Here is a 15,961-nt window from a genome sequence, read left to right on the forward strand (position 1 = left end):
GGGAAAAGGAGTGTCTGACTCGTAGTCGGCCACCTTCACATCCCCAACGAGGTCACTCGTCACCAATAGCGTGCGCGGAGCGCGACGCTCGAGCTCATCGAGTCTAGGATTTACATCCCTCGATGCCGCGGAGACACGGTCTGGCATGGCACCGTGTGTGGGAGACGAAGCTGGGCTCTGCCCGTGAGCGCTGTCGGAACCAGCGAGACTTGTAGACTTCGGTATCATTGACACAGGGCTCATTGAGCACGGACGTCGCTTCGTTCCAACGCAGTGTCTAACGGACACGCAAGCCTCGTTGAGGCAAGAATCGATTGGAGCTGTAAATGTTCTCAACCTTAATGGGGGAGAGTGTAACGGGGTTAACACATCCTGGTAACAGGTGTGTGTGTCACACCAGATGGGCATGGTGCGCCCACACTCAAACAAGAATACGTTACGGGGCTGGATAGCCAGTAGTCATACATGTATTTAGATTTTACTATACATATATGTAAAAATTTATGCATTTAAAATTAGGCGGCTTTGCCGCAGATAAAAATAAATAAAGTCAGTTTTGCTTTTGAACGGAAGAGTTAATCAGCCTTGGGTTAAGGCTGTAATTACTCTTGGAGTAAGCGTATTGCGATCCGCTAAACTCGTACTTGTTCTGAGTATAGGACGAGAGCTCGGTGACCTAACTTACGCTTCCTCAAAGCGCAAAGCTACGGCAGCCACGCTGCAGCCTCGTACTCTTATTTTCGAAGACAGACTTCGCTTAGAAAAGCTGTCCCTTCCTTTTTCATCTCTGCCCCTCTCGTCGTGAATCTGACTGAAGACCGAGCGTACTTCACGAGCATCGATTCCGCGCTGTCAAATGCGCGAATCGAAAACGCATATCGATCACCTTCAACAACTCTGCAGCGTTAGCCGCGCTTTGAAAACGGCGGATCTCCACAGATTTGATCGCATAAAATCATGCTTAGAATCGAGTGTCAATTGTCTAGTTGGGATCCAGATTGAATTGCTGGACGTATGGTACATACATGAGGCTTCGTGGCTCACCTAAAGAAGAGTAATTAGTCCGATTTCGGGAAAATCCGCGATTCGAGCCATCGGACGAGTACTCATTGGGCGAAATAGTTCATCTTAAAGGTGGATTCACCACATCGGCCCCGGAAGCTGTCATGAAGATCAAGCTCACGATAGCGCAAATGCGCTGGATGACGTGAATTCGAAACATCATCCGAGTTCGACGGTGATGATGACACTATGGGAAGCAAGCGAATGGGTTGTCACTCTAGAAACAGTTGGGCAGAGTGTGACGAAGGATTGAACAAGAACTTGAGAAACAATTGAAAGGTTTTTATAGAATCTGATTAAACGCACTTTTGAGCTGTGGGCGTGATGGGCTAGGTTCCATTACATATGTTGCATGGATCACATACTTTGTATGTCTGAAATTAACTGTACACCCTGTATAGTTGTATATCCCCTTTCAGTTCTGTTGTATCAGAACTGGAGGTACTTATCAGGTAAAGGAGGTTTAAAACTTATTTTCTCTTATAAATGTCATTTACCTTTCCTCATCTTTACGAAGATCAACGGTCTGCTGGAAGCGGGTAGCACGCGGTGAGGCGTGTCAGTTGACGTAAGCTTTTGTGTACACTAACGGGCAATTCCCATTACACGATCTCAGCACGTACACATCCGTTAGACCGCGGCATGCGGTCGTACTTTTTTCTGTAGTGGTACACAAGCTCAAGCTGTCCATATCCATCACAACAGTATTTGCATCTGGAGGCCCAGCTAAGTGTGACCTATCTCAATATACGGTCACATAATCCCACTTTAAACGAGTAAACTCTGGAGATGGTCGCTTACTTTTCACCCAAAATGTATAACACTGGGTATCATGACTTATAGCCGCCTTTTCTTCCGAGCTTCTCAACATTCCTAATATTATTCTTTTGTGCTCTCCATGTCCTGCATGTATGCGCCAGAAGCTCTTCTGCTTTCGAGAGCGCTACACCATCAAGTATCAGATCGTTTCTATGGCTTCAAAACATTGTTATCACCATCAATCCGGAGCTAAAATCTCTCCCCTTTTTGTATATTTCGCAGCCTTCGCGACTGGGACGTCCCTTTGGAGGTATAGCTCAGTTCTGCCCAGTAGGTTACTTTATATCTCTTAGATTCGATATTTTCTCAACAAAAGACCTGTCGATCGCCTCTGAGTGGGAGCTCGACTCTTTGTACCTTTCCACCGAGACAGAAGGACACACAGGGAGCAATGTCTAGTGTGTAATATCTGCAAATACACGACGCTGCTTAGCGGACGAGTGACCATGCGCTTCATTGCTTATCCGCACAGATATTCCGTGGATACGGTAATAATGACTGCTGGACAAATTTCACTATTTGAACGAAGTCCAACAATTTTTTTCGTTGGCACGCGGTATTCGATTTAGACCCATACGAACACTTGCGACATCGGTCGCATGAGTGTCGTTCTGAGAATGCCTCATTCTTTAAGGCTTCGCCCATTAGTGCCTATAGTGGAACGACTATATGGCTTCAAAATCATTCGCGCAACGACGTGTTGCTCAGTTTGGAGCAGCGCGAGTCTATGGCCATCTCGACCTCACGTGCCCAGTGAAAGAGAATATCGGACTCTGACCGTGAAGTACTTCAAGCTATACGAAAGCAGTCTTACTCCATAGATCTCGACAGAATTCGGTGCTATTTTCACCGGCGATTATTCAAAGATATATGGTGAGCGCCTCCATGCGAGCGAAAGCCACAACCGGGCCTTCAGGCGCAAGTCGCGCTATCACTTCAGGGCCAGCTAAATCAGGAGCGTATTAGCACGGAATTGGTAGACATTCATGTACTACCTTCCACCGATGGTGTAGTTGCAGCAAGAAGCAGTCGTCGTCTTGAAGACAAAAGGTACTAAGGGCCCTTACACAGATGAAGCATCGCCTTGTTACGTCTTCGTCTTCGTTGGTAATCACCGATAGGATATCTGTAAAGACTGTCTAATTAGGACGCAGAACCAAGAGCCTTCCAAGTGACGGTTCTTTAACGAAATTAATAGTCTTTCGAGGTTCAACTTAACGAGTACCATATTTCGTCTAATAGCCAGTTATAAACTTATACTCCAACTGCGATGTATAACCATAATTTTTTGGTTAACACACTGCGTGAGAGTATGTTTCACGGACCTCGGACTTGAACGCCATGTCATCGCGGTATTTTAAGCTCCGCTCTATGCATGGGCTACAGTTTTATGTGTATTTTGCCTTGTTACATACACCATTTCTTCTCGTAATGCCCACGATTAGCCAAATAGGTCGCCATAATATGCTTTGTTGTGGAAGTTGACCAAGATGCCTCGCCTTCATCGAAGTTGACACCGCGCTATTCAAATTTTCTCTGTAAAGAGAAGCCGGTAGCAAACGGGATTAAAAGGCACTTGAATTGACGAAGAAAAGTTAGCGGATCCACTTATTGCTCTAACGTGCACAGCCTCCCTGTCTCTTTGTATTCCCGGAAATTGTTAGATGTTTGGATATTTGTTCCGGTAATACAGTCATATACATGATCTAAGAGTTCCTACGATTTTACACTTTCCTTGACTAATTTAAGACCCAATTATGTTGTTGCGATCAAGTGCAAAATATTGTAGCTGAGACGGTCAATGATCTTAGATGAATACTTTTATTGACGTGTAAATGCCATTCGGCTCTCAGTAGCCAAGTATGTATGTCATCTGCCGTAAATCTGTCATGGATGATCTCTTGAGTTTCGCCACAAGTTTTGACTCCCTATATGTCCGTGGGACAATAGTGTAATGGATACGTAAACCATAAAAGTGTACGTGCCCTTTCACACTTTCCTTCTAAGCTACATACTCTCCTCTTCAGCTCTTATCAAAGGTGAGACCAAAGCGCAAAGATGATTAAAATCTACATCTCGGGGATCTACTAAATCCTTCGGTTTATGCAGTGCAACTTTTTCTAGCAAATAACTTTGTTATGGTGTCTACCACATTCATTTACTAACCATTGGTCATTTGAGAAATCCGTCCTAATGGCTGAGACGACCCCCACCACGGTGCCTAGCGAGGAGACAACGCAAGCACAAGAAATTCTTCACCTACAATGTCGCTTTTATGAGCAAAAGTTTCCAGAAATTGACGAGCTTGTTATGGTAAATGTGCGTTCTATCGCTGAGATGGGGGCTTATGTATCGCTGCTGGAGTACAACAATATTGAGGGCATGATTCTGCTGTCGGAGCTGTCTCGACGCCGTATTCGATCCATTAACAAACTCATTCGCGTGGGTAAAAATGAAGTTGTCATGGTTTTGCGTGTGGACAAAGAGAAGGGCTACATCGATTTGTCAAAACGTCGGGTGTCGCCTGAGGATATTGTCAAGTGCGAAGAGCGGTACAACAAGGCCAAGACCGTGCACGGTGTATTGCGTCAAGTGGCTCAGGAGAATAATCTGGAAATTGAGGATTTATATTCAAAAGTGGCGTGGCCGTTGTACAAGAAGTTTAAAATCGAAACTACTAGCGAAGACGAAAAGAAGGTCGAGTACGTCCACTGTTACGATGTTTTCAAGATGGGTATTACGGACGATACAGTATTTGAGGGGCTAGAAATTACACCTGAGATTCTAACGGCTTTGAAGGCCCAAATTCGCCGTCGACTTACACCGCAGCCCATTAAGATTCGTGCGGACATTGAGGTCACGTGTTTTACCTACGAAGGCATTGAAGCCATCCGCTCAGCCTTGCAGGCTGCTCAGAACGTTAGCACAGAAGACGTTCCCGTCAAGGTGAAGTTAATTGCTCCGCCCATGTATGTCATGACCACTAGTACACTGGATAAACAGAAGGGTATCCAGAAATTGCAGGAGGCTATTGAAGCCGTACGGGAGAATATAACCGCAAAGAAAGGCACCATGTCTGTCAAAATGGAGCCGAAGGTGGTGAGTGTAAACGAGGAGAGAGAGTTCTTGCAAATGATTGAAAAGCTCGAAAACGAAAGCCGCATGGTAGATGGTGACGCTCCGGAAGATTAGACTGGCAGAGAATTGACACATTTAAGCAGAACCGACTGGATTTAAAGTAGGATACTGCCCGTTTAGCTTTTGCAATTCGACAAATTAGCTGTAAATTTCATTTCGATGTGAATCTAATATCATTTGCGACGGGGCCAATGTGCTTCGTTAGTGAATGAAATAGTTTTTGCAGCAATATGGTGGTTGATGTGTAAAAGACCATCTCAGTCAAACTATTTGCCACATAGCGGAAATGATACCGCAACATATAAACTTCCTTCCATTACAACAATGTTGTTTCTTCCGATGTGCGCAGCCGTTTGTACTCACTATACTTTTTGGATGAACCTCGCACCTGCAAATGTGTGATAAGCAAACAACAAGATCTTTAAGGGACTTAAGCGCACTCACCAAATCGGTAGGGTACTTTCTTGCGTTCTTTCTGATTTTATCATCAATAGCTGCAGGCAAATTTACATCGCACTTGTCGGCGAGACGCACAAGATAAATCAACACATCGCTTATCTCTTCACCAAGGTGCTCCTTTTCACGTGCAGACCAATCTGCAGCGACGTCAAATCGCACAAAGCAATAAAGCCGCCACACAAGCTAATAGTTTGAAATAGCTACTTACCCGCCGTATTTTTTACTTCACCTTTCCACTGGAATATCTCGCATAGCTCGCCGACTTCGCCGTTAAGAGCCAACAACAAGTTGCGAGGTGTGTGGAACTGTTGAAGCCAAACAAAAATACGATTCGAGGATTCAGTCAGTGTTTAAGCTAGAATTTCATTCTAATTGTTTACCTCATTCCAATCGCGTTCATCAGCAAAGTCTGCAATGCGCTTGCGAAGCGATTCAAAAGTCATTGTTTCCTCAAACTTTGCCGGATATTGACTATCGTTACATTTATCAACTGGAATTGCAACATTTGTTGTCGTCTGTGCAGTCGACGAACAAGTGAAAACATCATCACTCATTGTACTGTCAATCTCACCATCTAGCAATTCGCTACCATGACTGCTGGCACTGAGAATATCAGTTGTATCAACTGACTCAAGCTGTGTTTGCGAATGGTTTTGCTGGGACTGCAGTATTGCCTGCGCTCGTGCCTGAGCTTGAGCGTCCGACATTGCCTGCACTTCCGCCTGAACTTTGAATATGGCTTGCGTTTGAGCGTACTGGTATGCCTGTGATTCAGTATTTGTCTGAGGCTGCGCTTGATCCTGAGCATCTGTATTTGCCAGTCTCTCCCTAATGTGTTGTTCATAAGCAGCTTCAAGTACATTTTCTGACGACAATACGTGCTCCATATGATGCAAATGAGTATCTGTTGTGTTTGAGTCGTTGTTTTGCCCTATTGACGCAGTTCCATTACCACCGTGCGTTGTCAGCTCATAGTCTGACTCGTGCAGCGCACCGTTCATCAGTTTCATTGACTCTGGTCCAATAGGATGATTGTGCTTATCATGCATACGAACTTTAACGCGGTAAGAGTGAGGGCCATACTCTACTGCCGAAGCGTAAACGTGAAATGGGCACCCAATGTCGCGCAATTTATGTCGAAGTCGCTTGCCACTTCCACGCGAGCGAAATTTTATACCGTGTGTACATTTAAAAGTTTTTGACAGAAATTCAGCAATGTTTTTGCGGTCGTGCTTGCCCTTCGACACGGTGCGGTTGTACACCTCAAAAGTCAACGATGAGCGCTTGCGAATTGGATGGTATGCTGCTGTTGCGCGCGCAATCGCGGCATCAAATGACGCCCAGTCCTCATAGTATTCATCAAATAGTGGGCGATCAGGTGGCGGTGTAACGTCCAGGATAGACGTTGACGTAGTAATTGGTTCGACAGTTGTGTCCATCATCGGCTTCGCCTCCTCGATCGATTCCATTGAAATGTCTAGTGGCGCGAAGCGTATTCAGATTTATCAGAAAAGTAGCTACTTTTATTAAGTCTTTACAAACACTAATGCCAAACCATCACTCTGTTGACCACAGACTCCACCATGAACGACTCGAAGTCGTCCAACAACGTCGAGTTACAGGAAACTCTACAGCGTCTGCAGCGTGAGAAGGGTGAGGCAGATGGTATGCTGCGCATTCTTACGTCTAAACTCCATGAGGTAGAGGAAGACAATTTTGATTTACGGTTCAGTATGTCGCTATTTGAGACTGAAACCAAGTATGAGAGCGAAAAGAAAGTGAGTGAGATGCAGAAGCGGCTTGCAGCTCTCGAATCAAATCTTGCGTTTATGTCTGAAAAGCTGCAAAATGCTGAACGTGGCAAACTGCGAGCGATCAAGGAGATGGAACAGCTCCAGCAAAAGCATAATATCGAGGCTAAACGCCGCGACGCTGAGCACAGACTTATGGCCACTCGACGTCGTAAGCATGAGAGTTTGCAAATTGCCAGTCAAGCCAATCGAGTATCTCAGAATCAATCTCAATTTCCACAACCAGGAACGAAGTCATCGCCAGTGCTAGCAGTGGAAGCCAGTGTACAGACCGAATCGAGACTTGGAGTCGAAAATTGCAAGGATGGCAATTTAGGTTTAAGGGAAGAGAACGCACGATTGTTATCGCAATTACTGACAGGAACTTCAAGGAGTTTACTCACGCTGCTGAACGGCGCATCAACCAAAAACAATGGTATTTCTGAGGTTAATTCGGATGACCAAACACAGCTACCACATGAACACCACAGTATATCGCCGTCACAATTTCACAATGATTCCTCAAGTCACTCGCTTGACGACTCGTTGCAGCAATCAGTATATGACGATTCGTTTTCACAAAATGTATTTTCACAATTTGCGGGTAAAGCAACCGCTCAAGCTCAAGCATCGATGTTAAGTGCTGCAATGAAAAGTAATGCAACGCAAAATGCGTTGGCGATAGATCAAGCACAAGCGCTGTACGATGTCATGGGTAAAATGCTAGCAGGAGATGTCTCGGCTATCGCACTTGTCCCAGTGTTTATAAACTATCTCACAGCTGCAACACCTCTGTCGGCAGTTTGCAGTGTGCTGCATGTGATGTACTCACTGATGCATAATAGTGCGCATTTTCGATACTTTTTACTTGTGGTGTCATCATCTTCTAATGACTCGTCTTCAATGTCCAGGCAACAGAGTAATTTGAATAGTATTGAGCACTCTCGTACTTCTCTGTCCGGCTTGCGTTATTCCACATTGGAGGATTATTTGTCAGCTCGAATAGACAATGAAACGGTGTTAAGCAGCAATTTGCTACAGCTTTCTACATCAGAGGCAGCATCGGAACAGAGGCAGCTTCGTTTGACGCTCATGACTGCACTTTGTGAAGCCGTTAAAAACAATCTTAATGAGCCTACTGTTGTGCAGGCTGGACTGTGTGTACTCTGTTACTGGATTGATTTAGGGCTTGCGCACCGAACTCCAGAATTTAAGCATTTGCTGTCAAGTAATTTGATTTCTTCGATATTGATGGTACCACAAAATCTTTATACACACAAAGCGCAAGCAATTCGATTGTTTTTCCAGTTACTTCGCGATCCAGAAAGCTTCGTTGAGGTTAAGAACGAGGCTAAGAAATCGCTACTATTTTATCGGTGCGCCAAGATGTTGGTGCATTCAAAAAATAATATCTTGGGAGATGAAGCCAAGAGTTTGCGAGTACTTCAACACCAGATCGTACAACTGCTGCTTCTTATCGTCACATCGTTTCCAGCGGAGGGAATTCGTTTCGTGCTTGAAAGCACTCATGGTCCTCCTGCCGATGGATCTAAAAACCAGTCCATTATATATTGTTTAGTGCAATTACTTGATCGCGAGACATTCGTTGCGCGATCTACAAGCGCAACGCAAGAGCTATTAAGTGACCAAAAGCGTATGATTTTGATCCGGGATTCGTTCGCATTACTGGGACTTCTTTCCCACTATGTGGATGTACGAAGAGAGTTGGGAGGTGACGACCAGGTGCATATCTTCCTATCAATTTTATATTTCCTGAGCACTTTCAACAGCGACAATGGAGACAACGATAATCGAAGCGACTCGATTGTGGCGACAGCTCGTGCCCTAATAACAATGGTGAACTTTTCGACTCAGTAACAATGGGCGATATGCGAAACTACTTGCGCCAGACAATACAATCTAATTTCTTTAATTATTACTGTAATGTTTCTCATTAAGTACGAGAGATCCACTTTTCTGGCCAAAGTGACAATGTCGTTTGAGAAAGTGCAGTCATTTCCCACAAGTCGTCGACTGTTAGAATTTAACATTCACGAATTCGAACGAAGAAAAGCAAGCTTGTTGGACTGACGAGTAAACGAATATGAAGTTTTCGACGTTACTGTCGGGATTGATTGCGCTGCGAGCTATCCCTGGATCAGCATTTGACAATTGTAAGATTTGATGTAGATTGTTGAAGCTGTTTGGATGAAGTCTAACTTTTGGATTGCGATGATTCTGCATATAGCGTGTTTTGAGTTACCAATTGTCATTGTGTCCCCAACCAGCATAAAATTGCCAACAGAAACATGTAATCAACCTCGGTTTCCTGCTCGTGATTGTATGAAAGACGCTGTGCCAGCTAATATTGAAGTGATCGACAATGCGGATGGTATTCTAAATTGTTTAGACGGAAATCGAACGGCAATATATACTGCAAACGCTCACTACCGAGGACAATCTAGTCTTCATTTCTCGAAACACCAAATTGGGATCGAGCTAGATGAAGACAATGAACTGCTTGGGTTTCCGGCAGATCGAACTTTCGTGTTAAACGGTCCAACGGTTGATGCGAGCTTGATACGCAACCACCTCGCTCACTGGATGTTCCGCGCCACAAAGCGATACTCTCCGCGGACTCGTCACATTGTGGTCTTTGTTCGTGACAGATTAGGAGATGACGACTGGAGACCACGATATCGGGGTATCTATTTGGCTTTGGAAAAGATCGCGTATACCCCAAACCGAGTTGGATTGACTCAACTAAATGGTGCTTGTCAGTCTACTGAGGAACTATCTGGAGGTTGGGCCTGGCAAAACAATCCGCTTGGTTACGGTGATTACTCGCCTAATCTTGTGACAAATGAAGCTACGGGACTCTTTGGTGCCGGTGCGAGGCCAATTTTGACTTTTCCAGAGCCAAGGACGATCACACAGTCTATGCGTGATTATTTTGTGTCGCCCGAGACTGGACCGCTCCCTCGACTGTACCAATACCTTTACGACAACATGACTCAACCGGATGGCCTCGAGAAGCATATTGATATCGGCTCATTCGTTGATTACTTTCTACATTCCGAACTGTCCATGAATTCGGATGCTTACCGTCGCAGTACGTACTTTTTTAAAGACCGTGGACAGCCTATCAATGCTGGACCCGTTTGGGATTTCAATTTGGCTTATGGACTTGGTGGCTATAAAACGACGTGGATGTATACGATTCACACTTTCTGGAAGCGTTTGACATGCAATTACAAATTCGCATCTCTTGTTCAGCAGCGCTGGGTACAGCTACGCTCGACAACTTGGAGCAACGAGTCGATCACATCATTTATCCAAACAAGCGGCGAGCCACTTCGACGCCAGCTGATGAAATGTCACGATTGGAAGAGCGACAATTTGCAGTGCGCGAATGTCGAGGCAAAAACCACGGGAAGCTTTGATGACGAAATAAACGGTGTAGTCAATGCAGTATTGGAACGTGCTCACTGGATGGACTCGAATGTATTTGGCTTCTACCAGGCTTTGAATAGTACAGTTTGTGTCGCTGCCGGTGAAATTCCTGCTTACAACTGCGCAGCAGACGGTAGTGACAAGGGCTGTCTAGCAACTCCCAGCGTCTACAGCAACGCTGTCGCGTTTCCAGAGCCCCGCAAGCCTATGACCGCAAAAGCTTGCGATATGTCAAAGGTGTCTAACAGTACTATTGACAAACCATCGATTGATCCGTGCTGGTTGTCAGCTGGTGTATACATGTCGGATGGTTCTATCACGCCATTTTGCTCAGGCTACGGATTTTGCCCTGAGGGACCGGGTGCGACTTGTACGTGCAAGATCGGACACCATCCCCCCACTTGCGCTCGCATTGACGATCCAATTATTCCTCATGGAGGTTTCGTCAGGGATGGTGAGGCTACACAGTATTTGTCGTTAAGCAAGAATCTCTCTCGCGGCAACGTTTACAACTTCTGGCTTATCCTCTGTGCACTATCAGCGGTTGCGGTAGGCATCGGTCTGGCAGCTCATCAACGACGTCGTGAGCGTAAAGGTCTCTTGAATCATTTTGACAATAAAGTCTCATTGCGTTACGGCACGTCGTAAAGGACTTAGTTGTGATATCGAGAATACAAAAACAATGCAAACGTCTTGATGACTCATAAACCTCACAATTTTTCTACTTTGTTTTTACAGCGTCTTGGCGAGACAGCTCGACGATTTGATTGTCTTTTATTTCAAAAATGCTCGAAAAGCATGGAGTGATTTCTTCTTCGTGGTGCGTGATCAACACCATATGAGTTAGTTGTGCCGCGTGCTGACCGATAGTCTCGATCACTCGCAAGACGTGCGCACGATTAAATGGATCTAAGCCGTGGGTGATCTCGTCAAGAATTAACAAATTTGGGCATGCTGCTAGAGTGCGAGCAATCAAAACAAGCTTTTGCTCCCCCTGTGAAAGTTGCGAGAGAGAACGCGCATGCACTGAATTCGGAAGCATTAACAAGTGCATGGTAAGCTTGGCAGCTTCTGGACTTGCTGCATTTTTTTCAATTAGGCTGAAGGCAGATTGGCCGTCCATGTTCTCCACCTGCAAGCTTTTGTTCAAAATTTGGATGTGTTGGTCTGTTGAGACAGTTTCCAGTCTTAACTTTGATTCTTGTGTCGCATTCTCGCTGATCGAGTCTGAAACCATGGTTTTCACTTGCTTTCCGACAACATATACCTCACCTTCAGCCAAGCCATGGCCCGGTGTTTGCATCAGAACACGCATAAGAGAGCTCTTGCCAGATCCATTGGGGCCAAGCAAAGCCCAATGTTCATGCATATAGCGCACAAAGTTCACATTCTTTAAAAGACTTCTCTTGTTATCATAGGAGATCGAAACGCCTTTCAGTTTCAAGGCAGGCATGTTGCCGTGATGACGTCGGGCTTTGTCCTGGCACTTGTAAAGTTTCTTGACAAGATACACAAGCTCAGTGTCAGTCATCTTGATCCGCTTTTCGTGCTCTTCCGCATAAAACGCCTCTAAATGATGTATCATTGCCTTATTTCGTGCGCCATCGTCTTCTCTTTTTGACCAAGCAACAACCTCATAATTATGATCGCTTTCACACTGTTTAAAAAGCAGTGTATGCGTAAAGATCTCAGGAAGAACCTGCTCCAGTCGATTCGCGACCAGTAGTACTTGTGTTTTGTAAGCAAATGCTTCATGTTTAGCTCCTGTTGTCTCAACCAATAATCTGGTAAATCCCCTTGTCAATTGTTCAAGCATCCACTGGAGCTGCCTTCTCGCCTTTACGTCCAAGCCGTCGAATGGTTGATCTAGAATCAGCACTGATGCCTTGGGGGTATTTACCAGCGCCACTGCAAGCATTAATTTTCTCATTTCTCCTGTTGACAAGTGACGCACTTGCTGTTCCCATACAGGAAACAACCCAAGGCGCACAATTAAATCCCTCGCAGTTGGCGAGCCAATTCCTCCAAGCACATCAGCCACCACACGGTTTCCATGTTGTGCCACGAACTCCCGATGATCATCAAGACTGAGGCTTGCTAGACGGCAGGACGCCGGCAGTTCTCCACTTGCCTTCTGCGCCTCGACATGTTTCTGCAGCTTGGCCAAAAATTGAGTCTTTCCACTTCCATTAAGCCCAACCAAGCAATGCACGTCATCTGGTAGGAGCTTATAATTCGGTGGTAACGCGATTATTGGACCAGACGAAGTAGCACATCGCTTTTGAGCCATGTCATTGCCCAACGTGGTGAACAATCGAGTCAACGAAAAACAACTTTGACTAACTTGGCTTGAAGGCCGCTTCAAACGACGCAGCGAGGACTTGAAATTGTACCAGACACCGAAAGGCAATATTTTCGTTGAAGTTGGTCGAGAACACTGCTTTATAACGCTACATGAGCGTCTCAGTGCCGAACATGACCCCAGCATCAGACATGTAAACACAATCAATATACATGCGATAAAATTTATATTTAGCTTCATATTCAGTATCGTAGGTTTTTGCTCTACGACCCACGTTCTCGTGCCAACATGACGCGGGTAATCAGGTCGTTCATTAATGGAAAATATTTAGCGCCCAATGTGTCAGCACCAACATTTATGCTGCTCAATGCAGCAACATGTAAACCAGAAACATCGTTTACAGCTGCAGACAAGGCGCAAGTCGACGAGGCCGTGGGCGCTGCGCAGTCTGCACAGAAGCACTGGCGTCGTTTGGGTCCCGCCGAGCGCGGCACTATCTTACGCAGAGCAGCAGACATTTTAACGACCAAGGCAAACGAGATTGCAACACTAGAGACCATTGACACAGGTCGTCCCATCGCTGAGACGAGTGTAACGGACGTGGTGAGTGCTGCGGACTGTTTAAACTATTACGGAGGTGTGAGTCCGTCTGTAGGTGGTCAGCATTTGGAGCTTTCGAAAGGCAGCTGGGCATATACAAAGCGTGAGCCACTGGGGGTTACCGCCGGTATTGGGGCTTGGAACTATCCATTACAAAGCGCAGCTTGGAAGTCCGCGCCTGCTCTGGCATTTGGGAATTCAATGGTATTTAAACCGTCTGAAGAGACACCACTTACAGCCTTGAAGCTGGCTGAATCGTACTTGGAGGCTGGTGTCCCGGAAGGAGTATTTAATGTTGTTTTAGGGGCAAGCGAAACGGGGCAAGCGTTAGTTGAGCACAAAAATATTGCTAAAGTATCATTTACTGGTTCCGTGGTGACTGGACGCAATGTGTATGCAAGTGCGGCCAAAGGTCTAAAGAAAGTGACAATGGAGCTTGGAGGTAAGTCTCCACTCATTGTATTTGACGATGCTGATGTTGAGCAGGCAGTATCAGGAGCCATGATGGGCAACTGGTATTCGTCTGGTCAAGTTTGCTCCAATGGCACTCGGGTCTTTGTTCAACGCAAGATCTTCAACAAGTTCGTGCAGCGTATACATGAGCGCACGCTAAAGTTGCGGGTCGGTGATCCGTTGGATCCGAGCACGGATATTGGTCCGATGATCCACAAGAAGCATATGAAGTTAGTGCAGAGTTATATTGACAAGGGGGTAGCGGAAGGAGCCACGTTGCTTAAAGGTGGGGGTCAAAGGATTATGCCATCGGAAGCGACGAAAGATGGTTTCTTTCTCACCCCTGCGATTTTTATAGACTGTAATGATGACATGACAATTGTACGTGAGGAAATTTTTGGCATGGTCATGTGCATATTGCCATTTGATACTGAGGAAGAGGTTTCAACTCGTGCCAATGACACGATGTTCGGTCTCTCGGCTGGTGTATTTACAAAAGACATCACGCGTGCTCACCGCGTTGTTGGTGAGCTACAGGCCGGCACGACGTGGATCAACAATTATAACCTCTCGCCGGTTGAGACACCGTGGGGTGGCTACAAGCAGTCTGGTGTCGGTCGTGAGAATGGTCTCGCTGGAATTGAATCTTGGACGCAATTGAAGTCGGTTTATGTTGAGATGAACGACGTATGGTGCCCCTATCCTGAGTAATTAAGAATTTATCGAGCCGCAAAATACGTTTATTGCTACGGTTATTACGCGAAGCCTCTGTAAGGAATATACTACGACTGCTATTCATCTAAGCGCCAATAATTCAAGGTTTCCACTGCTAGTTCTCCCCGGGTGTAACATGAGTTTTGGACGCATTTTCTCTATTCGTCTCGGATGTTTCAAAACCTGATCCCCACGGAGTGTACATCGAGTCAACCGAACGGAGTGAAAAGATTACACGTGTTTAAAAGACCTGATCCGCGTCTCATTTAGTTCGTTAGCATTGTGATCGGACACGTCAATCTCGAAAGTATAATAAGTAGATCTAAGGCTTTGACACATTATGAGCACGCCATCGCAACTTCAATTTAGTCAGTACCAAATTGAGATGTGCTCCACACTGCCCATCACCATCGCTGGCTCTTTTCGTAATAAACAGGCTAGCATAGATGCTGGGGTAGTGATCGCAATATGCTTGAGAGCTCACACAATAGATTGTATGTGGTAGTATGTCTAGTCATAGCTGTACTCAGCCGCCTTAAATTCTCACGTTCTGTACAACTAAATAAAATATATCATGACTTGGCTTCTTCCGTAGCACGTGGACAGTAAAAACCGCTGACGACGTCTGGGTAGATGACGTTCACTCGGAAAAGTCATTGCTGTCATGTAGATAGTATGGTAGCCAAGACTTCTTGTGAGCTTTCACCGCTTATTACACGATGACAACATTCTTAGAGGTCACATGGACTAGAATAATTCGAAATTATCACTTCACCAATGTTTGCTGCGATTTTCAAATGCACTTAAATTGATAGCATTTGGACAAGGCATACCTGTTGAGGTAGTCGCAGATTGGCTTAGCTGTTCGTGATTCTGAACTTTGCCAATATTCTCTGCGGCGATCAGAGCCATCCGTTTGTTAATTTGAACACAATGATTTTACTCGTGCACATGCCAGAAAAAGGTATCATAAAAAAAAAATTGATGGAAGTAGAGAGAAGCGATGGTAACAAGGATGGTAGAAGAAGTATTTACTTATAAAGTCATTTCTCGGTCTGCATTTTTATTGTCGGGATCCCTGGTATAGATCTTAATGAAAAGCACACAACAAGATTCGCTGAAAAAACATTGCGATGGTATCATGCTAGCGATTGTAGGTGTTGATTTAAAT

General features: G+C 45.3%; 7 protein-coding genes across 7 annotated transcripts; 5 read left to right on the forward strand and 2 right to left on the reverse strand.

The window, feature by feature from the left end:
• Positions 1 to 1,960: 1,960 nt before the first annotated feature.
• On the forward strand, positions 1,961 to 2,280 carry PHALS_06651 (uncharacterized protein; the record flags this gene model as incomplete). The annotated part of the gene is made up of 2 exons (XM_024719977.1): positions 1,961 to 2,017; positions 2,104 to 2,280. The coding sequence occupies 2 exons, from the start codon at positions 1,961 to 1,963 to the stop codon at positions 2,278 to 2,280; spliced, it is 234 nt and encodes a 77-aa protein (XP_024585223.1).
• Positions 2,281 to 4,074: 1,794 nt separating this feature from the next.
• PHALS_06652 (translation initiation factor eif2 alpha subunit) lies at positions 4,075 to 5,073 on the forward strand (the record flags this gene model as incomplete). The annotated part of the gene is made up of 1 exon (XM_024719979.1): positions 4,075 to 5,073. The coding sequence occupies one exon, from the start codon at positions 4,075 to 4,077 to the stop codon at positions 5,071 to 5,073; it is 999 nt and encodes a 332-aa protein (XP_024585224.1).
• A 262-nt stretch (positions 5,074 to 5,335) lies between these two features.
• PHALS_06653 (DCTPP1) lies at positions 5,336 to 6,947 on the reverse strand (the record flags this gene model as incomplete). The annotated part of the gene is made up of 4 exons (XM_024719980.1): positions 5,336 to 5,407; positions 5,464 to 5,615; positions 5,687 to 5,783; positions 5,859 to 6,947. The coding sequence occupies 4 exons, from the start codon at positions 6,945 to 6,947 to the stop codon at positions 5,336 to 5,338; spliced, it is 1,410 nt and encodes a 469-aa protein (XP_024585225.1).
• A 114-nt stretch (positions 6,948 to 7,061) lies between these two features.
• On the forward strand, positions 7,062 to 9,146 carry PHALS_06654 (uncharacterized protein; the record flags this gene model as incomplete). Its single annotated transcript, XM_024719981.1, has 3 exons — positions 7,062 to 8,112; positions 8,180 to 8,187; positions 8,253 to 9,146. 3 exons carry the CDS (start codon positions 7,062 to 7,064, stop codon positions 9,144 to 9,146), a joined length of 1,953 nt encoding a protein of 650 aa, XP_024585226.1.
• Positions 9,147 to 9,372: 226 nt separating this feature from the next.
• PHALS_06655 (Spore coat protein CotH) lies at positions 9,373 to 11,369 on the forward strand (the record flags this gene model as incomplete). Its single annotated transcript, XM_024719982.1, has 2 exons — positions 9,373 to 9,442; positions 9,517 to 11,369. 2 exons carry the CDS (start codon positions 9,373 to 9,375, stop codon positions 11,367 to 11,369), a joined length of 1,923 nt encoding a protein of 640 aa, XP_024585227.1.
• Positions 11,370 to 11,442: 73 nt separating this feature from the next.
• Positions 11,443 to 13,011, reverse strand: PHALS_06656 (abc transporter; the record flags this gene model as incomplete). Its single annotated transcript, XM_024719983.1, has 1 exon — positions 11,443 to 13,011. The coding sequence occupies one exon, from the start codon at positions 13,009 to 13,011 to the stop codon at positions 11,443 to 11,445; it is 1,569 nt and encodes a 522-aa protein (XP_024585228.1).
• A 300-nt stretch (positions 13,012 to 13,311) lies between these two features.
• Positions 13,312 to 14,787, forward strand: PHALS_06657 (betaine aldehyde dehydrogenase; the record flags this gene model as incomplete). The annotated part of the gene is made up of 2 exons (XM_024719984.1): positions 13,312 to 14,362; positions 14,435 to 14,787. The coding sequence occupies 2 exons, from the start codon at positions 13,312 to 13,314 to the stop codon at positions 14,785 to 14,787; spliced, it is 1,404 nt and encodes a 467-aa protein (XP_024585229.1).
• Between the last annotated feature and the right edge of the window lie 1,174 nt (positions 14,788 to 15,961).

Source organism: Plasmopara halstedii (genome assembly GCF_900000015.1).
Source record: "Plasmopara halstedii genome assembly, contig: Scaffold_3060, whole genome shotgun sequence".
NCBI classification, from domain to species: Eukaryota; Oomycota; class Peronosporomycetes; order Peronosporales; family Peronosporaceae; genus Plasmopara; species Plasmopara halstedii.